This window comes from Perkinsus marinus, assembly GCF_000006405.1.
Source record: "Perkinsus marinus ATCC 50983 genomic scaffold scf_1104296936976, whole genome shotgun sequence".
Classification (NCBI taxonomy): domain Eukaryota; phylum Perkinsozoa; order Perkinsida; family Perkinsidae; genus Perkinsus; species Perkinsus marinus.
Genome location: NW_003213971.1, coordinates 173,797 through 198,901, shown reverse-complemented (window position 1 = coordinate 198,901; position 25,105 = coordinate 173,797). Strand labels below are relative to the sequence as shown.

The following is a 25,105-nucleotide window of genomic DNA, read 5'->3' as shown; positions in this document are numbered from 1 at the left end:
CGTAGCGCAGTGGGCCACTGCGACACTATCCTTCAAGCCCTCGACGACGAATTCCTCACCGTCGCCGAAAAGTGTGCCCTACAGAATCGTTGGGTATCTACTCAGCAGTCACCTAATCAGTCACCGTATGACTATATCAAGGAGTTCGAGCATGTACTCCATCTGAGGGAGATGACTTACCCCGGGGAAGGTAAGGTATCTACGATCGATAAGATTGCTCTCCTTCAACGCGGCTTCACTTGTCCCAAGTGCAAGCTGGCATTAGCGATGACCAACCCAAGCGGCATACTCGACTACGAGAAGTTCAAAGCAACATTCAAGTCATTCTACTCTAACGCTGAGCAACAAGGCTTGTTCACAACCACTACTGCCATTACCACTACCCAAGCGACTTATCCACCGACTACCGCTACCACCACTAACTCCGGTGGCAAGCCTCGTCAGTCTGCCAAGTCACTCGTCCTGGACACTGACCTTTGCTATGCTAAGGTTCATACCGCCATCTCTGGTACCCTCGGTATCCCTCAGAATGGTTGTCTGCGATGCTCTGGTGTGGGACATTTTGCCCGAGACTGCACTGCTCCAGTGGAGAGTATACACCGTCGAACCGAGAGATGTGGAGCCTGTGGTGATATCAAGGCCTCTAACAGCCAACATCACTGTCGCATTTCTCCCAAGCGAGTTATATGCTCTCGTTGTCGTCGCAAAGGGCATGTAGCTGGTGTGTGTCGAGCCCCTGCTCCCAACACCAACACTGGTAGTATTCAACAGTCAGCAGTAGCAGCTTCATCGGCCTCATCCCAAGAGCCAGATCCTTTATCCAAGTTCATCAGCAAATTCCCTACTGCCTCTGCTCGCAGCGCCATTATAACGGCCAAGGCAGCAGCGGCGTTCGAGGACCAGACCAACGTCAGAGGTGGTACTCAGCCACATGTGCGTCTGAAGCTGGGAGGTGACTATGAGCGTGTTTGCCACGCAGAGTCTCTGGTGGACTCTGGAGCCAATGTCTCCCTCATGAGCAGAGGACTCCTAGGCTACCTTCTGGAGTCTAAAGTGCTAGACCCCAGTGATGTCACCACCCTCAACAACGACATTGCCGTTGGTGTGGCTGACGGAAACTCACTCCGTGGTACTCATGTGGCCAAGGTTGCTTTCGCTAGCGGCAAATGCACCGGCCATCTAAAGTTCCTGGTCTGTGATGGCGCTGATCCGGACATCCTCATTGGGACGAATATGTTCCCTACTCTTGGTTTGGCTCTATCGTCACGGTCGGGCGCGGATGTTTCCAGCATCGAGTCTATCAATCAACCATCTGCTACTCGTTTGGCCGCTCACCGCGTTGCGGTGGATACCCTACCTATCTGCCCCCTCGCCGAGGTGGTAGAGGATGATCGGTCACCCGGGAGCCAGCGTGTAAGATGCCGTTGCGAACCACTAGAGTGTGCTCCTGTCTATCCCTATCGCGAGAAGCTGCGTCGCAAGTCTGATGTCGACCAGCGCATCGAGCATCATCGATTGCTCACCATGGAGCGAGAAGGCAAGGTAATGCGATGCTCCGAAGGTGAATGTACTACCGTGCTTGCTACTGTGATCGTCGACAAGGTCAATCGGACTGGTTCTGGTGACGCCAACCCCCGAAGGTATCCGGATCCCGCAGTTGATTCTCGCTATAGAATCACCCTGGATTGTCGCGTGATCAACCGGCTTGTCCTGACCCATGACTCTAATGGTCGTTTCCTTTTTGTCCCTGGTGCCTCAGTGGTGAGTGAGTCTGCCAGTAAAGCAGCCTACCGTCAGTCTGAGCCTAGTGCTCTGTCAAAGATTGGCAGCATCCCGTATGCATACTCCGTATATGCAAAGGTTGACGTCACTGATGCGTACTCATCTATACTTCTCCCTCCGAGGCTCTCTGCTTTGTTCGGATTGGTCACTCGAGACCCCTCCGGCAATTCGACGTGGTGGAAGATGCGAGTACTACCACAAGGGTGGATATGGAGCAGTGTGTTGTTCAACTCCTCCATTCAAATCCCTATTGACCGAATCAACGACCGTTTGGAGAAGGAGTGCATAAAAGCTATTGTCAGGCACAATAAAGACGACGTTATCGTGGCCGCACTTGACACCAACAGCTGCCACGCCGCGGTATCTGTGGCTCGTGAAGAGTTGGAAACCCTCCACTTCCTGGTCAACGAGGCCAAGTCCATTCCGCCATCATCATCGGTCAACTTCTGTGGTCTGCGTTTGACGAATGGGTGTTGCTCCATGGAGCCCACTCGCTTCGAGTTCACTGACACGACGGCATCTATGGCGTGGTCCGAGTTCAAGAAGCCTACCCTCAAACCTGCTGACCGTGGCGACCCTCGACCTGCGAGATTAGCCTGGCTCCGTAAGTGGTTTGGAGTGTTCAACTACTTCAGAGGATTTCTAGGACCTGAGGCCATGTCAGCCCTTTTTGTCATACAGAAGGCACAGTCCATTTTCCAGAAGGAAAATGGGGAAGCTCCCGACGACCTCTATGATCGACTCAAGGAGAGCTTCTACACACTTGTCGCCTTCTATCTCTCTGGACTCCCGGGACTCCTCGCCACATCGTTGGGTGATCGCCTGCTTGGCACGGTTCTGCTCACTGATAGCAACACCGCCTCTTGGTCCGCTGTAGTCCTCATCGCGGTAACCCTTGACGACCCCAACAGCAAGCTGGCCCATTCTGCCTCTCTACCTGTTGACTTCCCAACCACTGATGTGCTGTTCGATACTCCTCAGCCCCAACCGTTCGCCCTTCTTCCTGCGAAGCTCACTGGTGGATGCTGGGATGCTACTCAGCAGCGTATGAGTTCGACATGGCGTGAAAGAGTTGCTGCTATCGAAGCCGTGGTTGACTGCGTTCATGAACTACAAGGTCCAACCACACTTCTCATCGACAACATCAACGGATGCCGTTCGTGGAACAATATTGCCGACACCTTCTCCGGTGCCATCTTAACCAAATGGGAAGTCTACACTCGCTATGTGACGAAGACCGTCTGGATTCCGAGGACTGGTGCACCCAGATGGACTGACGCTCTGGCGAGATCTATTGCAGGTGAGTCCTCAACTACAGGCCCATCCTCACCCGCCCGCCGCAATCTTCTGGACATCGTTCTCGACCCTCGAGCCATCACCGATATCGGCGACCTATGCCGCAATACCGTAGATGATGCTGCCTCACTACAGGGAGAGATGAAGGAGGATGAAGGTGCCAAAGCCAAGATGGTTGAGGTCGGCTCTACTACTACCAAGGCTACGGGCGAAGGAGGCTCATCTGATACCAATGTCGAGTCTGTTGAGGAGGACGACGATGAGGAAGCGAAAATACGACGTATTGCTGACATGATGATCAATGGTAACTGCAAGGAAATGGTGAAGGCTCTTCAAGCTGCCGAGTCGTGGATCACGTCTTCTTATACTCAAAATGGTCACGGTCTCTATGTGACTGGCGACTCCAAGGTTGTTCTACCTGAGAGTATCGTGGAGGAGGTTATTCTTTTCCACCATGCTACCATCGGTCACGCTGGGTCTGAAGCCATCATACACATGGTGGGACTTTCCTTCTATCATCCTCGTCTGAGACCGATCACACTGAGTATCCTTCGAAGATGCAGCTGTGCTCATTGTACCTCTAGACGAACCACTAAGAGCGCTGGTGGCAAGATGACTCCAGCCAGGCACGTTTTGGACTGCGTCTACCTCGACCTCGTGGGGCCCTTAGAACCCAGCAATCACCCAATATATAAGAAGGCTTGCAGGTTCATCTTGAGTGCCTTGGACAGCAGTAGCGGTTTCCTCTGGCTATGGGCTCTACCATCTTCAACAACTTCTACAGTCACCGCTGTTCTCGAGCGCGACCTTGTGGATCGGTATGGATCCCCGCTAAGCTATTATACCGACAATGGTCCGCAGTTTACCAGCCGTTGCTTCAGGCTGTGGGCCTGTCGTACTGGAAGTCTGGTCCGATATGCTCCCAGATACAGCCCATGGCGAAACTCTCGACTGGAACGACAACAGGCAGAGGTCAAGCGCTGCCTTAGAGCATTAACCGGTAATGCTCCCACTAATTGGTCTGCATTTCTCAGTAAGGCTGAGAAGCGATGTAATCGTCGGGTTGTTGATCTCTCACACGGTTCGGCTACTCCCTTCTTCCTATTCTTCGGATGGGATGATGTGGGACCTCTTGCACGAGAACTCCAACCTCAAGGAGAGCAGCTCTCTGATGACATTATCAAGGAGGCCATCCGAGTCCATGAGGCCCGTCGACGTGCTGTGGATAGTCTCCTACACTTCCACGACTCTAACCCTCCTGATGCGGTCGGTTCCCGTCGAGGCTGTCAGTTTCGCCCAGGAGATCTAGTGATGAAGTACTTCCCAGCTGGCACACCATTGCAGCCTAAGTGGATTGGTCCTTACTCTATCCAAGCGGTTCTAGGTCGTGGTACTGTGATTTTGGGTGATGGCAGTACTGAAGATACTCACAATCTGCGTCGTTATTACGGCAGCAGTCGAGTCGTCGAGGATGATGTATTTAGGATTGATGAGTCGACCGTTCCTACCCTTACCACCAATCAGTTGATGGAGTCTGCTGGCATCCAACTTCCAACGGGACAACTCCAAGGTCAACCTTTGTCTATCGCCCATGCAGTGGGTGATCTAACTACTGTCGAAGTCATCGGTTGCCAGTCCCTTGACGAATCTGTCGTCATGTTCAATCCCTCTACGAGTATCGCTACGGTGATCAAGTTGGAAGGAAATATATGAGACGATATTTGTGTATTTATATATGTGCAATTTCTAGGAAGGGCGGGGTATGAGATTCGTAAGCTTCTCACTCTCAGTATCTTTGTATATCGCCCGCCTTAATGTGTAACCGTGAAACCGTTAGATTCCCCATTACCCCACGGTTGCCATTCTTTGTGGTATTATATCTGCTATTGGATATACTCTGCTGGTCTCTGGCCAACCTCTATCTGTACTCTTCTAATATGGCTCCTACCGTTGCGTTACATAGCAAGGATATGACAATATACTTGCTATGGTGAGCACACTTTCTCACAGTCCTGTAACGGTGCCATAAGAAAGCTCGCCAGAAACAGAGCGGTTGAGTTATAGTTGCCGCAAGTGAAGAGATAAGACATTCATTGCTAGCAGCTGCATAAGACACCCCTCTGAACATATGTCTTTCCGACTCCCGTGGAACTCAACCAGGTCTAGAGCATTCGCGTGCGCCCAGACAATCGATTTGTAGTCCGGGCGCCTCGGCCGGGCTGACATTGAGTAGTTATTTATCAGTTATTTATTTTTCAGTTCACTAAATTGATATACAAATTACTGGTTCGATATGGCTGATCTTATACTCATATTTTGAGGCAGCATGATCGAATAATGAATGGAGTTCCACAACCCGTTTTACGTGAAGTGGCGTCGTAAATCTCCGCGAAAACCCCGATATTCGCGGTGATATGCAGTTGTCGTGAAACATGTTTTCACTAGTGTTTCTCAGATCACTAGGGTGGTGAGACTCCATTGATAACAAAGTTTTGAATTCAACGATAAGCATTTGGAACGCTGCAGTTCACGCATGATATCGGGTGTGTTCACATCCCTTCAAGCTTGTCTATACTACTACTTACAAACTCTCATCAAATATCCCTAACTGCAACTACTAGGTCTCTTGCTCTAGTATTGACGCGGTTTCTGGAGAGAGAAATCACACTAAGGGTGTATCGATCTATCCCTCTAATATCCCAGCCACCATGACTTGTATGAAGTTCGTATGTTGTCATTCAATGAAACTCAATCGATCTGATCGGGGTTTCGTTACTCTCAATTGAGAGTAACGAAATCCATTGCCAAATAATTTCCCCGCAATTTTCTGGTTGTCATCAGCACATGTAGTTGACCATGTGCATATTTTGAAGTTAAATTCAATCGATTCTCTCACGTTATTATCAACTGTAGACTGCTCCCATCTCTCCCTCATATCAAGTGCTACATACATGAATCTCCAAAGCAAGCTTCTGCTAGTTGCGTTGTTATAGTAGTGAGAATTTTCACCGAATCTTGGAGGATGTTGAGTTCACTCTAGTAAACTTGCAGTATTGTATCTCGTTTGAATGCAAGAGGAATTTGGGTTGAATTATGCAGATTGTTTTAAAAGGGGAAAATTATCTCCAGTTTTTTTGAAGTACTTAGACATAATCATCGCGATCGGCGTTCTGGACGCACCTAAGGACAGTTTACTAAATTGCGAAGAAATGCGACTCATTATTCATGAGTAACTTTTAGGTGGTAGTTGAAACGATTGTGTCGGTAAAGAAATGAAATTGTAGTGATAAATACCAGTATTTCTCGGGTGAAATGTGTTTTTTCTTTTTTTGTACGACAAAATCATCTGCAGTTTCATCATTTAAAATGGCTCGACGTCCGCTTATTGAAGAAGGCAAATCGTTAGTTAGAAACGCGCTAGATCAGGTGAGCTCAATTGAGGAAAAAAATATTTCCAAAGATTTTTTTTGCAAAAATCTGAACCGTTTTGCGCATAAAAGTTGGAAAATTATTCGTCCTTAGGCAGTTTGGGAAAAATATGCGCAAACTCAACAATAAGTGTTGATGACAAGTATTAAGAAATTCTGGGGATTTTTTTGTTTCCAACGAGAAAATTTTCCCCGGATTTCCCATCATGTTGTTGGCTCCTGTAAACCTCTACCTCAAGTCGCGTGTGAATTTCCATAATTTGTTGAGGAAATTCCCGGAAAAGTAATACATATTCCAATACCACTCTCAGGCCAACTCGCACAACGTCTTCCTGGAGAAGAAAGCTATGTGGGCGCTCAAGGCCGACGAGGAGGAGAACGAGCAAAAGCGGCGACACTTGAAGCGAGAGTCCAGCAGGAGTCAACAATCTGGTAAGGAGGATCGTTATTGCACATTTGTGTTGAGGGATCGTCGCCGCTGTTAAAAACTGTGGGGAAATATGCACATGGACAACTACACATGTTGGTGACGAAATGAAAATTATGAGAGGAAATTTTGGGAATTCTGACAACTTTCTGTGAATTTCTTAGTTCGTTTGTGAATCTCTATAATCAGCATTGGAAACTCCTCCTGAGCTCAGCTGAGGAAAGCGAACATATATTCCTACTCCAACAACTGTGTGTGTAATTGGTGACGTATTTTTTGCTGTTAGATTCATTTATTTTACTACTTTTTATGATCTTTTTACTCTATTTTATTCTAATTCTGTATGATATGATGATCGTTATGAAATCGTAGTCCTCTGGAGTTCACAACATATACGTGTATAGAATATCACTCTGGTTTGGTGTAGTTGAGGAGAGTCGGAAACGCCATCGTAGACACGAATCGGAGGCAATGAGAGAACACCGGTCAAATGAAGAGGACTTTTGGGAAGCAGAAAGAGCTAAACATGCTCGAGAAAAAGTACGTCTATTGGTTTGAAGATATGTACGGAGGAAACGTTTTCAGGAGCGACATGCAGGGCGGATGCTTCGACGAGAAAAACAAATGCAAGTTCTTCGAGAAGTGGTGGCCATGTGAGTTTATGAAAGAGTTGATGTTGGGAAAATAATAGTTTTCTCTCAGGCCAAGTTCCCTCGACCAGGCGAATTTCTTGTGGAGTGATGATGAAGGGGATTCGCCTGTTATTGCACAACGTGAAAAGAAGAAAAAGAAAAAGAAGTCGAAGCATCACAAGACTTGACTTTATCGTTGTGTTGAGTTCTACGTCCAGTGGTCAGGAATGTGCTGATGGTACACACAGCGATTATGTTACATTAAATAAGAGCCAGAGTTATCACCTATGGAGATAAGATGATGAGCACCAATTCGCCACGCCTTTTCATAACGAACAGCAAGCAATCATACGGTGCAATTCTCTAGAGCATTAAAGCTCTACAGAAGAATGTAGCTTATCTGGAATCACTAGGTAGAGCTGCTCATATGGTAATGTGTGGAGACCCTTTTTTTTCATCAACGAGTGCGATACTCGTATCGCGAGAATGTCTTTAGATCGGAAAGACAGAGATTCAGCGAGGCTTTCATTATCGACATCATTTCAGTACAACGCGATTTATGTGGAGTAGTGCTCCAAACCTACTGATTAACATAGTGATGCTTAACTTTTAACAACTCAAAGCAAACTTGGTACGAAAAGTGGCCTCCCTGAAGTATTGCGGAGGCCAGATAGTAGTCGCCCCCGTGCATAAGCACGAACAAGGAACAGTGTGGACGGGATTTTTGGTCCAAAAATAACAAGATGTGTTAAAATGTTATGAAAATGGGAAGAACCGTCGTACCTGAGACCTCGTAGGTCATTATCTCCTTACCGGAGATGATGCAAATGATTACATTTATCTATAGGGCCCTTCAGGAAGAAAAAATGTGTTATAAAGTGATAACTGAAATCATTTATTAAAGTCGACAATACGTTCCTCGCAACGACTCACGTGAGGCGGCGAATTGGGAACGATTGCGAAGTAGCACTACTATTGGCTCATTTCTTTTGACTGGAAGTTTCCCGTTTATGTTCTTGGATGAGTCTCATCACATCCTCTGGTGGAAGGTCGGGCCGTCGCTCTTGAACGGTCCGCAAAAGTTCTCGAGTTCTTTTGCTCGGTCTTATCCTTTGTTTGACTCTAAGCAAACCTTCGTGACCATCTTCATGGCAAAATAGACATTTTATTCCACGTAGGCACCTTCGTTTTGCATGAAACAAACAAGGGGCGCATTGGTGACCTTGTGCATTGTGTAGTAGAGACCCCAAACTGCCATCAACAGGAACGTACCGTCTGATTTGTTCAACGGCCATACTAGAAACACCACCGTCGGCCTCTGCTGAGGGGACATACCCTCTCTCGCGCAGCTGTTGCAGAACACCTTGTCTGAGGTAGGCCACCTGGACCCTGGGCTGAGTCCTCCCAGGAGAAATGCTCGGTACAGGCTGGTCTAGAGGTCCTTGACTGGAAGATGACGAAGAGGGACCGATCCCGACCTGTGGCGCAGCTGGTTGAATCATAGGGCGCGCGGGAGTTGTACTCCACATGGCCTCAGGAGGTTCCTGCACTCCTTCTTGACGATGAGCTACAGGTTCCCTAATATAACAAATCACCAACTTGAAATATCTCTACAACGACTCACCCGAGGAACTCGCGTGGTTGCGGTTCTGCCCGTTCGCCTCTCCTTCTCGTCAATTTCTGATAGACGTCACTTACAACTCGAAGGACCGACGGTCCGACTCACCTCGTGAGTTGCGGAGATCTCCCTTGCTCGACGATGCCAGGGACGCCGACCCCCAGGAGAAGACTCTGCAGGAACTGCGCTGCGCCCTGACTCTATCGCAGATTCGGAGCGTATTAGACGACTGCGAAGAGGCAATGAATGGCTCGGAGTCAGTTCAGCGTGTTCTGCATCTGAATGAAGACTTCTTTTCTGATGGAAGGTGGGCAAATAGACGTACCGCTTTTGGAAAATTTAGTCAGGGGTGGTGTCGAAGCCGAACGATGGGTGTCACGTTCACTTGACCTCCTTGGGAGTTGTGAGGAACTAGATGATTTCATGAAGGTGCTTTAACAGAATACTGCGGGGAATGAAGTAAATCCTCAGGGACAGCCTATTTTCATCAACTTCACTACTCGAATCACTCATTATAAATGAGCACAATAGTGTCACCACCGATGGAATTGTGAGTGACGCGAGGCTTCAGCGTGAGCGTCACGCGCCCAACGCGTGCTCGTCGCTGATACTCACACTCGAGAAGGGACCCTAGAATCTCCACGGTGAAGGAGTATGCACATTGTTTCTCACTGCATTCCGTACTTGTCAACTTCCAATTTCAATGTTGATGAGGAATCGTTTGTTAAGTGGAAGTTGTGTGTTCACTTCGAAAACATCCACGTGAAGCGGCTGAGTTGAAGTATGATCATATATCTCTTAGCGCACAATTGAATTTGCGCGAGATCGACGACTCGTCGAGAGAAACTATTCGGTCATTTCTGGGAACACAACGTGATGCGCTGGGATTCTGGAAGTTGAGTGCCATCATGCGCGTGGCGCGCGCGAAGTGACTTGTCTGACGCCAACTCTCTGTCCGATGATATTCTACGCAGAAAGTCGCCTAAGCGGTAACCAGTGAGCTGAGGGTTACCAAATGACATCTCGTAGTGTGACACTCAGCAATGGTTGTGGTTGTCTGAGAGCAGTGGTCGGCAGAGTAGATTAGTGTGCCCCGGAGAAGAGATAATTACAGAGGTATATATAAAGATGGGTAAATCTGGTGATTCTAATGGTAGGCTGTTATTAAAGTGACGATTGTAACACAAGTGAAGATTCCAAACTGCAAGGCTCCCCAAAAAACAAGGACATGCAGGTGAAAAAATAGACGCTGATATGCCTTTCAAAGGCTGGTGTCTATTTAGGATTCAACATGCTTGAATACGATTGTAGTAAGTGAACCGACCCTCGCACTCACAAGATTAGGAAGGCGGCAATCTCCCATGGGGGCGCGCGCTCAGAGCACCGATTGTAAAGGCAGTAGTGAGGTTAGTCGATTCTTCTGTCTTTTTTTCTTTACCCCACTCCCCCCTAATCGATTAAGATGCTCTCCCATATACAGATATGGCATAACTGCCCCATCCAAGAAATTGGTCTCATTGAAGGCAAAATTGGTTGTGTTTAGGCGTATCCTGGTGTGGCATAGCCACCCCATCCGAGAAACTGGTCTCATTAAAAACAAAATTGGTTGTATTAAGACGTATCATGGAGTGGCATAGCTGCCCCATCCCAGAAATTGGACTCATTAAGGGCAAAATTGGTTGTATTAAGACGTATCATGGAGTGGCATAGCTGCCCCATCCCAGAAATTGGTCGCATTAAGGGCAAAGTCGGTTGTATTAAGACGTATCATGGAGTGGCATAGCTGCCCCATCCCAGAAATTGGTCTCAGTAAGGGCAGAATTGTTTGTATTAAGACGTATCATGGAGTGGCATAGCTGCCCCATCCCAGATATTGGTCTCATTGAGGGCAAAATTGGTTGTATTAAGACGTATCATGGAGTGGCATAGCTGCCCCATCCCAGATATTGGTCTCATTAAGGGCAAAATGGGTTGTATTAAGACGCATCATGGAGTGGCATAGCTGCCCCATCCGGATCCAATTGAAAGTGGCACGTATATTACTCACACATCGTCCAACAAAATAACATGTCGGGCGGCGGAGCCAAACGATATTCAATGCAATCATCACCATGGGTCCCCACGGGAACGTATATAAAGGGGCTACCTCCTCAACTTATGGTAACGGTTGAGTTGAACGACAATATAGGTGAACCGGTAACGCAGGAGGAAATGTATCAAGTATTTGAAATCATACACGATCTCGAATGACAGAAGGGAGGGTTATATGATGCTGATCATGGCATTCACGTCACTGTCACTGGGTTTGCATCACTAACCTTCATGAGAAGATAGAGGTCTCTATCCCCCTTCATCTGAGTACAACATGGTCGTGGGCATCATCGATTAAAGCACAACGGGGAACTCGAACCGGCATCCTTTGGATGAACAGCACGCCATACGACCTAAAGTGGAAGAACTGTAAAGAGGTTAGACTTTCCTATCGGAATGCTGTTAACCCGTAGTACCAACACACACCCAGTGTGTCACACTGTGTCGGTGTATGAGACTCAATGCAACTCTTTGACAGAGGCAACTACATCGATATTGGGATCAATTTTAGTAAGACAATACAAGTGCTGAACCACTGAATAGTGTCACACTGTGGAGTGTGACACTATTCAGTGGTAGTTGAGCGATACGGAAATAGACAACTGCGCGGGAAGAAGCGGAGCGGAGCGAAACGAATCGTGTTCGCCATTTTCATTTTTTTCCGCGTCACCATCGTTTTACGCCACTTCACAAGTTGTGCCCCCACTGGTCCCAGTGCCTTATCGTGGCGTGGGGGTTCCTGACGAGAGTCAGATCGAAACTGGGGCCGGCTTGCCATCACTCATACATCCACTCTACGAGTGTGACCGAGGATGGCTCGATGACGGCGTTAGTCCCCACTTAGCTATATTAAGTGTTATCGATCTTTCTAGTGTCAATTAAATATAAGTCATGTAGCAGTTTTATCGTGGTATGTCGTGGACACGACATACTCTAACGGTCCTCTCCTACAACGTTGGTGGTCTACAGTCTAGCCGTTTGGAGCTATTACGGTATCTTAAATAAGCGAAGGTAGATGTGGGATGTCCTCAAGAAACACATCATTTGGAGACGAGTCTTCTAAACTTCCCGGGATATTCGGTGGCGCATAGACCAGGGGTCTATGCGATAGACCGTGCTAGCAGCACGGGGGAGACTGAGTGGTGGTCTAGTATGCCTGATCCGTAATGGCATTACATTATGTTATTTACATATCGTACCACACACCAGTATGCCTATGTCGACACTCAGAACGCATATATGGCGTTGGGGTTACCTTACTAAACCTACCGTATTCGAATTTGGTTACTATTTGTAACATCTATTCCCGACCGGCAATGGACTTAACGATTGTCGATCTCCCACAGATCGTAATACGATCATCGTATCTCCACAAGTTCTAGTGGAGGGAGACCTCGACGCACACCATCCAGAGTGGGATACATCATCCACCCCCCACGATGATGCGGGGAGATCGAGGAAATATACTACGAGCTGGGATACATGGTTTACACCTCCGGATTATTCAAAACACATACCTATTTGGGACCTATGGGTAGCTCAACTATCCACGTAGCAGCAGCCCCCAAGACCCTCCGAGGTCGAGTTATCAGCAACGTATTGCAACATGCTCCTGCAAATTCAGATCATTCACCATTGAAGATTCGCTGGTCTCTTACTACGCAGCCATTATTCATCCCGAGACCACCTCGGAGAGTATCTACGTGGAATTATGCCAAAGCCTCATGGGAAGAATATCGGACAAAACTGGATACATGCAAGCCCTATTGGAATCGCACATTGGAGTCTCCATGACTTGGGAAAAACCGATGAGTCATTTACACACGAGTACGAGCAGGTCTACCCTGGGACATATTACGACGCCATTTTTGGGATACCTCAAGCGAGTACTCCAGAGAGTTGAGATCAGCACAGCGACAGCAATGGGATACTTCTGTCTGTATACCGTATACAGCATACGACCTCTACTTCTCCAAGTCTGGTCACTTCTCCCTCTTCGGGTGCGATACGCAGAAGGTTCACTCACGCTCCAATGGATAAAGGCCCACGTGGGTTTTGGACCCCATGATGCGGTAGATGAACGCGCTCGAGCCCAAGTAGTCATGCAACCATTCTTCCCTCGAGAAAAGTGAAGTAGCACTCTCGCTCACCTTCGTCTCCAACAACGCCACCGCCTGCACGAGGAATGCTCACCTTTGCCAGGATGGCCGTCACCAGGGTCAGAAAGTCTCCTGCCGTTCATCTACGCTACTCTTGGGCTACTGATGCCCTACACACCTTCACCCGCAACGACCAGAGTCTGTTGTGCCGCCTACGGCTTGGTGTGCTCCCATTCACCCGACCCTCTACGTCCTCAGCATGTCATAGTGCTCCGCACTCAATACAACACGGTGTTGTACCTACTACTCTCATGCCCGGCCTTTTTGCAACATCATCCTCGTCATTTCCCGGTTATTATCCCCCCACGGATATCAACCATTACTTATTCAAACTGCTCTACATTGACAAGGAGTCTATGCAGCAGGCATTGAGCATCGCTAAACTTTCTCGTTGCCTCATTTAGCTGTCTCAAGCTCTACTCTACTGTTTACATCATACCATTGACCTGACTTCATCATTCATTCATTGCTTATCTCACTCATATATTGTTTTCTTGGGGAGCTGTCGTTGAGCCTCTCGTGACCACTGGAGTCGGCGATTGTATGTTTAAGGGCGATAGGCCACTAGGCCCGTAATGCCCGGCACCAATTACACACACACACACACAAGTTGTGAAACTCCAATATATTCTATAATTATTGACTACTACATGCAGTGCCATAGTCTGAATTTCCGCTTTCTTTGGAGCCCTAGGCAATCTGAGGCGAATCTGAGCTCCTACTCCAGGGGGCACCACGTAGGTGCTTTTTTTCGGGAAACCTTTGAACCAGCTCCAGGGCTTCCTTATTTGTATACGTCACTGATGATATCATACGTTAAAAAATGTAAAGCACTTCAATCATAGCAATCATAGTTTTTTACACTTGTATTATTAAATCCGTCACAGATTGATTTTGGTGTATTCTTTCAGCTGTCAATCGTCTTTGTGTATTATAATGTTCCACAGCGGCATCCCCGTTGGTGCTCCCTCGTCACCTTTACAGAGCCGTCACCAAAATAGGTCTTCATCTTCGTCGAGTTCGCTGGCGGCCACTCGAGGCCGTGGGGATAGCAGTAACAGTTTGAGTGCTGATGCCGGCGGTCCAAGGTGAAATTTAAAAAATAGGAAAAGCCTTTGAAACGTTGTCAATCGATTCACCCATTTCACGTGAAGTGGCGTAATACTGCATTGTGAAAAAAAAGTGGTATGAAAGTGAATTGAAAATATTTGGCGAATTGCACCGTAGGAATATATCATGTGTTTTACACGTTATTCACTGCTTACACTTCGGCGTTTTTTGCCAAGTGAAATGTGAAATATGTTCTTTACCAGTGTTTTTCATATCACGGATGGAACTCCATCCTGAATCTTGAATCTTATAATAATAATAAATGGAGTTTCACCTGTTTTACGTGAAGTGGCGTCGTAAAGCTCGGTGAAAAAGGCGAAATTCGCGATGATATGCAGTAGTCATGAAATATGTTTTTCACCAGTGTTTTTTCACATCACTAGGGCGGTGAAACTCCAATGTATATATGTGTTTGATGCTATTGCTTATTAATGGAGTTTCACAACCTGTTCTATGTGAAGTGGCGTGAAACTTCGTGAAAAACGCGATATTTGCGCCTTGCGACAGTCGTGGAATATGTTTTTCATATCACTAGGGTGGTGAAACTCCAATGTACATATAATGTATTTTTTATCATGTATCGTATGACAATTTGATGTTATTTCAGGAGGGCGATCTGGAGTCTTTTGAATGAAGGCAACAACAACTCCAATACCGACAACAACAACAACAATTCTATTCCTCCTCCTCCTCCTTCCTGGCGCTCACAGAGACCATCATCGCCGCCCACAGTTCGATCGCCTTCGGTGTTGCGGGTTCCACTGCACGCTGTGGTCTCAGCTCCGAAGTATGAAAAAATAAGGCATCGATTGAGGAAAAATAAAATATGTTTTTTTTCATTCTCAGTTTCGCCGACTCGAAATATTCCCCCGATTTGCGTCGCAACACCAGCGCGTGTTCACTCTTCTCGATGGGAAGTAGCCTTGAGGGCCACCCAAGGTCTGACTACTATTCGTCTCCTACCCTTACGGGACGAAATGCTCGCTCGCCGTGGTCACTAATTTCGCCCACTAGTGCTGCTGCTAATCCCGAGGGCAGCTATCCGTATGAGACTTCAGACCAGCTGGTATTTGTCTATGGTGAGTTTGTTGCGGTTGGTGAAGTTATCAGTAGTGTATGGTGGAGTTTTACGCGTTTTACGTGAAGTGGTGTAATACGTAATGAGAAAAACGCAATAGTAGTTTTAGTGTTGGAGTAGGAATATATGTTCGCTTCTCTCAGCGGAGCTCAGGAGGAGTTCCCAAAGCTAATTTTAGAAGTCTACATATAATTTCGGGTAGAAGTGTACAGAAACGAATGAGAAACTGCCACAATTTCCTCATAATTTTCGTATTGTCACCAACACATGTGGTCAAACATGTGCATATTTTCCTACGCTGTTTTGTTTTGAGGATTTCCCACAAATGCTTACTTTTATTATCAACATCAACGTGATAAAGATATGTGTTCATGGACAACTTTTAGTAGTTTATAGTCTCGGAATTTCTCGAGAGATCTGGTTCGCATTGTAGATTGATATTGGAACATGTAATTTGATATCGATGATATTCGTGTAGGCACACTCAAGCGGGGATTGAAGAATCACAAACTTATGATACCCAAGGGTGAGCACCGGCGCAGGTTCGATCCCTGCACCTGTCGTTTTTCCAGCTGGAAGTGACGATGTTGCCTTCATTTCGGCCGCTCGAACTGAAATCCCCTACCCCATGATTTACGACACCAACTACTTCATTCCCTACGTCCTGGAAATCCCCGGTGGTGGCTTGCGTGTTGAAGGGTAAGTTCGATGAATTTTCGGGCGCGCGCTTTTTACATATGTCATTTTTCCTCAGTGAAATCTACAGAGTATCGCCATCTAAAATGAGGGAGTTGGACATTCTGGAGGGATGCCCTAGAAGGTGAACAGTTTTCGAGTCGATATTTCATAATCAGCGATTTTGCTAGGCGCCTTAGACGTATGTGTTAGGGACTTCTGATAGTGAGAGCACCTATAGTTTTAGACTTGTTTTTTTCTGCGCAGCATCCCTTCGAGGAGTGATAGTTAGTGTAGAGGTACAGCAGCAGGCTCAGTAAACAGTGTGTGTTACACGGCAGCGAATTCAACAATAATTTTTAGATTGTATTTGCACTTTTGCTAGTGATAAAGTCGGTCCTCTTTGTAGGTATGAGCGTGGGAGTATCATGGTCGTGCCTGATGACTGTGAAGAATTGAAAAAACAAATGCCAGAAGCCTACGAAACCGCACGAAGAAAAGTAGGGGGTTTTCTACACTGTTTGTTGAATTTTCGCTTTCACCGAAAGGTTGTAGTTGTAATTATGTTGGAATATTTTATTAACTTTTCGAATCGTAAATTTTTCATTATTTTTCTCTTTTAGTAAGTAGTTGATGTGAGGTGAATCTTAATGCCCATTGAGCACGGACGTGGCTAGGGGTTGTAAAGTGTATGCCTTCAAACATATGATGTTTCCTCCGTACGCCACATGGAGTGACCTCTTACTGCAAAAGTATAATTACAGTCTAAGACTATGGACGCTTTTATTATTAAAGCTTAATGCGTGGAATTTTACGTCTGGCAACATCCCTGGGGGCCAAAACTGCGGTTTACTCGAACTGTGATTGATTTTGCGAGAGAAAAAATTTTCCTGTATACTCTGCAGTAGAATGCTGAATTTCGACCAGTTTTATGTCTATTTGCAAGAAATTCCTACAGTTTTGAATTTTATATAAACATTGACAGTTGTGTTTATACTGTTTATGATAATGCCTGTACAAAAATCATTAGTTGTTTCCCTTGGATGGGGTTTTACGCGTTTTACGTGAAGTGGCGTAAAACTTGGTGAAAAATGCGATATTCGCGGTGATATGCAGTAGTCGTGAAATATGTTTCTCACTAGTGTTTTTCATATCACTAGGGTGGTGAAACGCTAATGTTCTTTGTCTCTTTACGATAGGCAATTTGACGCACATTCAAAGTATCATGAAAATGGCGTTTGTTTTTGAAAATTTTATCGTATCAGTTCGAAAAAAGCGTTGGTGGGCTTTCTTGGTATGCTTGTAATATTTTCCCTCAGGCATCACTAGCAAGTTCTACGTCGGCTACTTCGGCAGCGGCGGCGATTGTCGATAACGAATCGCCATCCTCATTATCATCATCAATAGATTGTCAGACTTCGTCACCGCATGCATCTTCATCGGAGACGAAGCTTACCATACAATGTCACATGTAAGTCCTCTTCTTCACCTTTTCGTTCTTGTTGTTGTTGTATATGTTGTTGTTGTATATGTTGTTGTTGTATATGTTGTTGTTGTATATGTTGTTGTTGTATATGTTGTTGTTGTATATGTTGTTGTTGTATATGTTGTTGTTGTATATGTTGTTGTTGTATATGTTGTTGTTGTACATGTTGTTGTATATGTTGTTGTTGTATATGTTGTTGTTGTATATGTTGTTGTTGTATATGTTGTTGTTGTACATGTTGTTGTATATGTTGTTGTTGTATATGTTGTTGTTGTATATGTTGTTGTTGTATATGTTGTTGTTGTATATGTTGTTGTTGTTGTTGTTGTTGTTGTATATGTTGTTGTTGTATATGTTGTTGTTGTATATGTTGTTGTTGCATATGTTGTTGTTGTATATGTTGTTGTTGTATATGTTGTTGTTGTATATGTTGTTGTTGTATATGTTGTTGTTGTTGTTGTATATGTTGTTGTTGTATATGTTGTTGTTGTATATGTTGTTGTTGTATATGTTGTTGTATATGTTGTTGTATTTTGTATTCTTTTCAGATATTTTCGCAACATGGATGAACAACCAGTGTGGAATTTTGACGAGTTAGAATATCATTCTAACTTTCCATATCTGTCCAATGCGGAATATGCATCGTCAACTGTAAGCAGCTTGAGAAGCCCTCCTCATCATCATCATCATCATCATCACCCCCTTTAGGACGGGTCACCGTGTCCGCTGAGAGGAACTACCTCGAGTGAGACATTTGCGAGCAACCCTGAGAATAGCGATAAACTGTCACCGAGGAAAACTAGTCTAATGGCAAGATTGTGGCAAAGGACTAAACGTAAAGGAAAAAATATTTTTATTTTTAAATTTTTTCCCGTGTGTATCAGATGCCACTTCTCGCCTAGAATCACCAGTCAGTTCTCAACAAGAACAGCAACAGCAAGAGTCGTCAGCATCTGCAATTTGTTCGTCATCGTCATCGTCGTCTTTGGTCTTGTCAGAAACTCAAGAAAAGTGAGTGAATGAAAATGTTATTAAAAATGAGTTTATTGTTTTTTGTCAGACTTCGTGAAAGAAGCTTGAAGTACTTTGGTGGAAATGATTCCCAATGAGTTTATCATATAAACATTGTCAAAGATGAACATAGCTGTTGTCGGTCAGTGTGAGATAACAACGAGGAGAGAGACACTCACACTTTTGTATCATTACTCTGCTGATGGTTATTATTTTGCACTATAATTATCGGCAGTTTGTAGTCATAGCTCGGGCATCCGTGTATTTCCAGTCGTAGTTTTTCTGCTGCAGCTCAGCTGAGCACGACTCTGTCGTCAATGTAATTTCTCTTTATTCGTCGTAGTTATCACCATTTTTAGTCTTTTTTCGCATCGGCAAAAAAACTAGTCTCTGAGGTAGAGCAGCAGCTCCTCATCATCATTATTATCAGGGATTTCTATATCGGTTGGGGAACGTCACTAAGACAGGTGACGCCGATTTACTCTCTTGTGTTGTTAGTTGGGTGCTGCACCTAATGCCAATGAGGAAAAATATTGGCGGTTTTTGTACACTGTGTGAATTTATTAGAATTGGCACATTTCTGAGGCAATCTACAAAAGAACATTTATGTTTCTATACGTTATATATCTCTTCTCTAGAAACTCTCACTTTCACAAGTTCTGAATTCACTCGACACCGAAATGCCCAAGTTGAAATAAAAAGTCACAAACAATAAAACTATGACGTGGAACTACTGTCATCAACCGCTTGCAAATGTCGCAATATTTACAGCAGTGCTGGAGGAATATATGTTCGCTTTCCTCAGCTGAGCTTACGAGTTTCCGCACGGTTTCGGGTAGAGGTGTATAAAATCAATAAGAATATCCCTAAAATTTCCCTCAGAAATTTCATATTATCGCTATCAGTGCATATTTTCCCACATTGCTACGCGAACTCGGCAGTATACCACCGAATCATCCAGTAACACATTTTTCAATCAGTTTCCCACGTAGATGTCATCACATTAGCAAATATCATTTTCCTCATTGTTATCAAACCCTGAGGAGGGGAACACAGCTGGAAGACTCTCCGACGGTCAAAATCACTTTGTGAATTGTATCAATAACACAACACGAAAAAGTATTTATTTTCGCAGCGGAAATGGTCCGTGAGTGAGCAAGAGCATTTCTCTGCTTAGTTTAGGATGATACCATCGTACTTGTTCTTAAACCACTCCTTCGTCTCTTCAGCGGAAACACGATGATGGCGACCGACATGAGCAGACTTTCTCTTGCGCTCGCCAACACGGCGACCAGGGCGGCCCATGTGGACGTAGAAGTCCATGCCGTAGATACCAGTAGAAGGATCATATTTCATGCCAAGATCGATGTGCTCGCTGATGCCGAATCCAAAGTTGCCAGTCTCGGAGAAATTCTGGTCGCGGAGTTCGTACTCCTTAACTTTGAGGCCCCTCTCGAGAATCTCAGCAGCCTTCTCGCCGCGGACGGTGACGTGGCAAGAGATCTTCTCATTACGGCGAATTCCGAAGGAACGGATGGTGTAACGAGCTGAAAAACGTCGGTAAAAAGGGGTGAAAAATTCCGAATGGGCTTACCAGTAGAAGTGAGGGGCTTCTGGTCAGTGAGAGCCTCCAGCACGCGAGTTGCTCGAGTGAGCCTATCACCGGATTCGCCCACGCAGATGTTGAGAGTGAGCTTCTCGATGCGCAAATCGCGCATGGGGTTGGTCTTGCCGGACTTGGCCTAAAACACAGGAGAAAGTTTATGCAACTTTCCTACCCACAATTAAATACGACGACACATCAGGCCAGTGATGAATTCTAAAGAACACGTGAAAGTTGCATAAACCGACCCCCTCTCCCCCCTACCATGGTTCAATCCTCGCTGCGACTGAGAGACGAGGGCTCGCAATAGCGGCTCATACTATAATCGATCACTTGGGCGAGCGAGAATTGTCTTAGCGGAGCGAAGTTTATCGTTTGGCAATTTTGAACTTTTACATTTCAGCAGCAATGACGGGAACAACAACACCGTCTGGCAGCAACGCCTCTTCCGAGTTGGGCAGCGACTGGCCGACTGCTACTGAGGGCTATGAGCTCGAATGTGCTATAGGTTATGGCGCATTTGCTACAGTGTAAGGAGGGCGTATCTTTTTATCTGTGGACACCGTAGTCAACCTCAAGATATTTTTCATGTCAGATATAAAGCCAAAGTGGCTACCGGTGTGAATGCGGGTGAATATGTTGCTATTAAAGTAATTGATTTGGAGTGTTTGGACGGCACTACTTTTGATGATATTCGGAAAGAACTACAAGTGATGAAAATGTGTACTCATCCGAACGTAATAGGGGAAGACCTAGAGAAATCCAACACTACTACTACCACTAATATGCATGCTGTCGAATATAATACCACAATTTCAGCTAATATCACACCTATTTGTATTATCCCTGTTACTACTACCAAAACTGCTATCAATACTACTCTTGGTGTTGTCATCTTTTACTTCTATTCATATCACATCTATCACTAGTTCTGGTAAGCAAAAACTATACGTAGTGTGTGGATATCTAGGAACTACATAATATTACATTATTATACATAATAGTGTTAAACGTTATATAACAGTGTGTGCTCTAGTCTTATATCTTCAATGTGGTTATAAATATATTATTAATCGTAATATCACCTCACACATAAAATATTCTTCTGCTGGGGGTCTCTGGTGGGCCTTCCTACTCATCGACTATATTCCGGTTCATACTGCAGGCTCAGAAAGCAGTGACTGGGCCTGCAGCTATACTCGCCTTGTTGAAGGGGCGCTGCGCAAGAAGAAGTACCTTTCATATTTATATTTAATTGATTCTAATCATAGCTCATATGTTTATATTTAATACTATTATATGGTTAACCATTAGCTGACATTATATTTATTTTTCATATTCAACTTTACAACTATCATTGCTACTGTTTTAACTGCGAAGTGTGGGGAAAAATGCAATTGGTAAACTACATGTGTTGGTGATAATATGAAAATTTCGAGGAAATTCTTGTTGGTTTCTGTACATTTTTACCCTATAAAAATTCCTATAGTTCGCTTTGGGAACTCCTCCTGAGCTCAGCTGAGGAAAGCGAACGTATATTCCTACTCAAACATAGAGCTGATACGAAAAACATATTTTACGACTACTGTATATCACCGCGAATATCGCGTTTTTCACCGAGTTTTACGACGCCACCTCACGTAAAACGGGTTGTGAAACTCCATTGATACTGTTGCTGACAAATGAACATTTCCATATCACTTCAGGTTATTACGTACCATACCGCCTTTTCCTCATCTGATGCTAAGATGTGGTTGGTGATGCCTCTGATAAACGGCGGGTCTTGCCAGAATGTCATCAGAGAGTATAAGAAACGTACTGGTCACAGCATAAATGTAATAATAATAGTTTTGTGGCGCGTGACAGAATTCACTTATGTTAGAGTATTGGGATCATCGCTTATATACTGCGCGAGACGGCCATTGCCCTTCGACACTTTCATTCGAATCAGCAAATTCACAGGGATCTGAAAGCTGGCAATATTCTCCTCAGTCTGGACGGAAAAGTGTAGGCCGTTTTTGGGCCTACTTTGAATCTTTCTCACATGAACCTTTAGATATCTTTCCGATTTTGGCGTTTCTGCGTCTATGCGTGATTCGAGATCTCGACAGACTTTCGTAGGAACGCCATGTTGGATGGCTCCTGAGGTCCTCGAGCAGAGCAAAAACGGGTAAGTGTTGTTGTTGGAATATTGGAGTTTCACCCTGGTGATATGAAAAAAACTAGTGGAAAATGAATCCCACAAAACACTGTAAACCGCAAATCGCAGAAAATTACGCCACTTCACGTAAAACGGGTCGTGAAACTTCATTAAATCATAATTTGTGACTAAACTGCTAAGTTCAGTTGAGGAAAGCGAGTATATTTCGAATATATGGTCGCTTCACTACGCTGAGTTCAGAAGTAGAAACCAAATTTTCGCAAAATTTTTCGTACTGTCAGCAACACGTTGTTGCTGGTCTGCATACCCCCTCCCTCCCTTACACTGGAAAAAAATTCTCGTGACTTGGCGTATTTTTTCCGATGTTTCTCGTAGATACGACTATAGAGCCGATATATGGTCATTCGGTGTCACCGCATTAGAGTTGGCGAATGGCACTGCACCTTACCAAAATTTGCATCCATTGAAAGTAGTAGTATATTGCGCACTGTGAAGATTTTAAGATTTTTTCCCTTTATTCAGGTTATGAAAAATATTCTGGAAAATCCTCCACCGACTTTGGAGAGAACGAAATCGACCCCTTGGGACTCCTGTTTTATAAAAATGGTGGCGGATTGTCTTCAGAAAGATCCCAGCAGACGGTGAGTGTTGTTATGAGTATCCTTTAGCACGCATGCCCAGAGTTGCACTGCTCGTACTCTTTACGTTGCGATATAGTCTCTATAGTGGTAAGAAGGCTCTCTACTATACTTCTGTTGTGGTCGCCAGTTTATACAACATCTGGTGCGGCACCGCAACACTATGTGTATGCGTGGTATAAGGGACAGTTGTGATATAGATATATGCGTGCACGGATGCACATATATATGCAGTGTTGGAGTAGGAATATGTGTTTGGTTTCCTCAGCTGATTATATGAGTTCGAGTAGTAGAAGTGCACAGAAACTGATAGGAATTTCCCAAAATTTTCATATTTTCACCAACACATATAGTTGTATATTGGAGTTTCACAACCCGTTTTACGTGAAGTGGCGTAAAACTCGGTGAAAAACGCGATACTCGCGATGATATGCAGTAGTCGTGAAATATGTTCCTCACTAGTGTTTTTCATATCACTAGGGTGGTGAAACTCCATTTATTTCCACATAAAATTTCTACTGTAAAATTGATGACAATAACCACCATTACTACTCACGTCGCTTCAGACCGTCAGTGGATCAGCTTCTAACACGACACGAAGGTTTTTTCCGCCAGGCAGATCAAAAAGCCCTCGTGGAGCTCCTGAGGCAATTGCCAACGATAGAGCTGAGGGAGCCTACGAAGCCTCCAGGGTGAGTTGGAGGTAAGTTGATCGAATTACGGTATGATGATAGGTATCGATCACCTAGAGCTGTCAAGACGCGGACAGGATACAGCGGAGCGGTTAGTGGTGCATGGGACTTTGATTTGGTAAGTTTATGGTATTAATGGAGTTTCATAACCCGTTTTACGCGAAGTGGTGTACGCGATATCCGCGGTGATATGCAGTAGTCGTGAAATATGTTCTTCATATCACTAGGGTGGTTAAACTCAAATAAATACAATAAAATATTATTGATTTAGTATTTCTACTTGGTGTGTTGTAAAGCGCTGTAATTGTTTGTGAGCAATTGTGAATCGAATTTTGGGAAGAATTTTTCGATAATTTTTTTACGGAATTAGTCATTTATCGCCTCTGGAAGCAAATGCGTTTCCGAATTTTTTCGGATTTTCTCGATGATTATTTTTGTTGTATTGCGTATGTATTGGAGTTTGACCACTCTAGTGATATGAAAAACATATTTCACGACTACTGCATACCACCGCGAATATCGCGTTTTTCGCCACTTCACGTAAAACGGGTTGTGAAACGCCATGATTTTCAGCACGATTCGGAAGATGACGATGATGATGATGACAATAAGGAAGGCGAAAGCGGTATATTCTCACAGCTCGGTGAAGAGGAAACTTGACGCACGCACTGTAAATACGTTATTGCTAGTAGTGGCTTTTAAGTTCATCTGTTTTTGCTTGGGTCGCTCAGCTAAATTGGTTTCGTGTGTTCCTGCTACCACCACTACTAGTAGTATTATAGATTGACTGCACTTGTTATCATTGGTCTGCATTAATGAGTGTTGTTGTTCTGGTGGATATAGGAATGAATATGGATCGGTATATACTCATGCAATATTAACGAGATTGCAAATTCATAATTGTCAAAGTTGAGAAGCATTGATAAAGACACTACTCCTTTGCTTCCCACTAGATCACTGATGTACGCATAAGACTTCTTGTAAGAATAATCGTCAAACATAATGTTGTTGTGAATCTCTGAGTGGCGTGCGTGCCCGCTGCGAGTCCGACACTGATGATAGGAAGCAATAGGAGAGCTCAAAGAGATTGGGCAAGTAAAGAGGATAGTTGATAGTGCACGTGCATCAGTACTACGCTACATAACCCTCAGTGAATGAATACGACAGAAGAAGATCTCAGTGTGGTCAAATTAATATCAGATTTCTAGTGTGGACGGA

General features: G+C 44.8%; 6 protein-coding genes across 6 annotated transcripts in view; 4 read left to right on the top strand and 2 right to left on the bottom strand.

Annotated features, from left to right (window-relative positions):
* Pmar_PMAR001395 (gag/pol/env polyprotein, putative) overlaps positions 1-5,120 on the top strand; it is a gene marked incomplete at its 5' end in the record, with an annotated part of 6,063 nt that extends 943 nt beyond the window's left edge. The window contains 3 exons of the mRNA XM_002783503.1: positions 6-1,542; positions 1,603-3,040; positions 3,083-5,120. Coding sequence (XP_002783549.1) covers positions 6-1,542; positions 1,603-3,040; positions 3,083-4,791 — 4,684 coding nt within the window. The 3' untranslated portion in view covers positions 4,792-5,120. The remainder of the gene's footprint in view (positions 1-5; positions 1,543-1,602; positions 3,041-3,082) is intronic.
* Positions 5,121-6,444: 1,324 nt separating this feature from the next.
* On the top strand, positions 6,445-7,753 carry Pmar_PMAR001394 (conserved hypothetical protein; the record flags this gene model as incomplete). The annotated part of the gene is made up of 5 exons (XM_002783502.1): positions 6,445-6,504; positions 6,818-6,938; positions 7,361-7,473; positions 7,519-7,586; positions 7,636-7,753. The coding sequence occupies 5 exons, from the start codon at positions 6,445-6,447 to the stop codon at positions 7,751-7,753; spliced, it is 480 nt and encodes a 159-aa protein (XP_002783548.1).
* Positions 7,754-8,723: 970 nt separating this feature from the next.
* On the bottom strand, positions 8,724-9,630 carry Pmar_PMAR001393 (hypothetical protein; the record flags this gene model as incomplete). The annotated part of the gene is made up of 4 exons (XM_002783501.1): positions 9,509-9,630; positions 9,292-9,461; positions 9,190-9,245; positions 8,724-9,143 (listed from the first exon to the last, which is right to left on the bottom strand). Coding segments are annotated over exons 1-4 (746 nt in total), but the record flags the coding sequence as incomplete, so codon positions are not given.
* Positions 9,631-14,369: 4,739 nt separating this feature from the next.
* On the top strand, positions 14,370-19,351 carry Pmar_PMAR001392 (hypothetical protein; the record flags this gene model as incomplete). Its single annotated transcript, XM_002783500.1, has 13 exons — positions 14,370-14,521; positions 15,151-15,330; positions 15,390-15,622; positions 16,100-16,147; positions 16,194-16,320; positions 16,376-16,441; positions 16,706-16,796; positions 17,704-17,767; positions 18,331-18,375; positions 18,491-18,527; positions 18,667-18,793; positions 19,153-19,260; positions 19,292-19,351. The coding sequence occupies 13 exons, from the start codon at positions 14,370-14,372 to the stop codon at positions 19,349-19,351; spliced, it is 1,338 nt and encodes a 445-aa protein (XP_002783546.1).
* Positions 19,352-19,918: 567 nt separating this feature from the next.
* On the bottom strand, positions 19,919-20,663 carry Pmar_PMAR001391 (60S ribosomal protein L11, putative; the record flags this gene model as incomplete). The annotated part of the gene is made up of 3 exons (XM_002783499.1): positions 19,919-20,340; positions 20,388-20,535; positions 20,661-20,663. 3 exons carry the CDS (start codon positions 20,661-20,663, stop codon positions 19,967-19,969), a joined length of 525 nt encoding a protein of 174 aa, XP_002783545.1. The 3' UTR covers positions 19,919-19,966.
* A 141-nt stretch (positions 20,664-20,804) lies between these two features.
* Positions 20,805-24,656, top strand: Pmar_PMAR001390 (protein kinase, putative; the record flags this gene model as incomplete). The annotated part of the gene is made up of 10 exons (XM_002783498.1): positions 20,805-20,926; positions 20,992-21,133; positions 22,103-22,231; positions 22,279-22,403; positions 22,453-22,566; positions 22,933-23,026; positions 23,080-23,198; positions 23,762-23,887; positions 23,930-24,005; positions 24,461-24,656. The coding sequence occupies 10 exons, from the start codon at positions 20,805-20,807 to the stop codon at positions 24,545-24,547; spliced, it is 1,134 nt and encodes a 377-aa protein (XP_002783544.1). The 3' UTR covers positions 24,548-24,656.
* Positions 24,657-25,105: the final 449 nt, after the last annotated feature.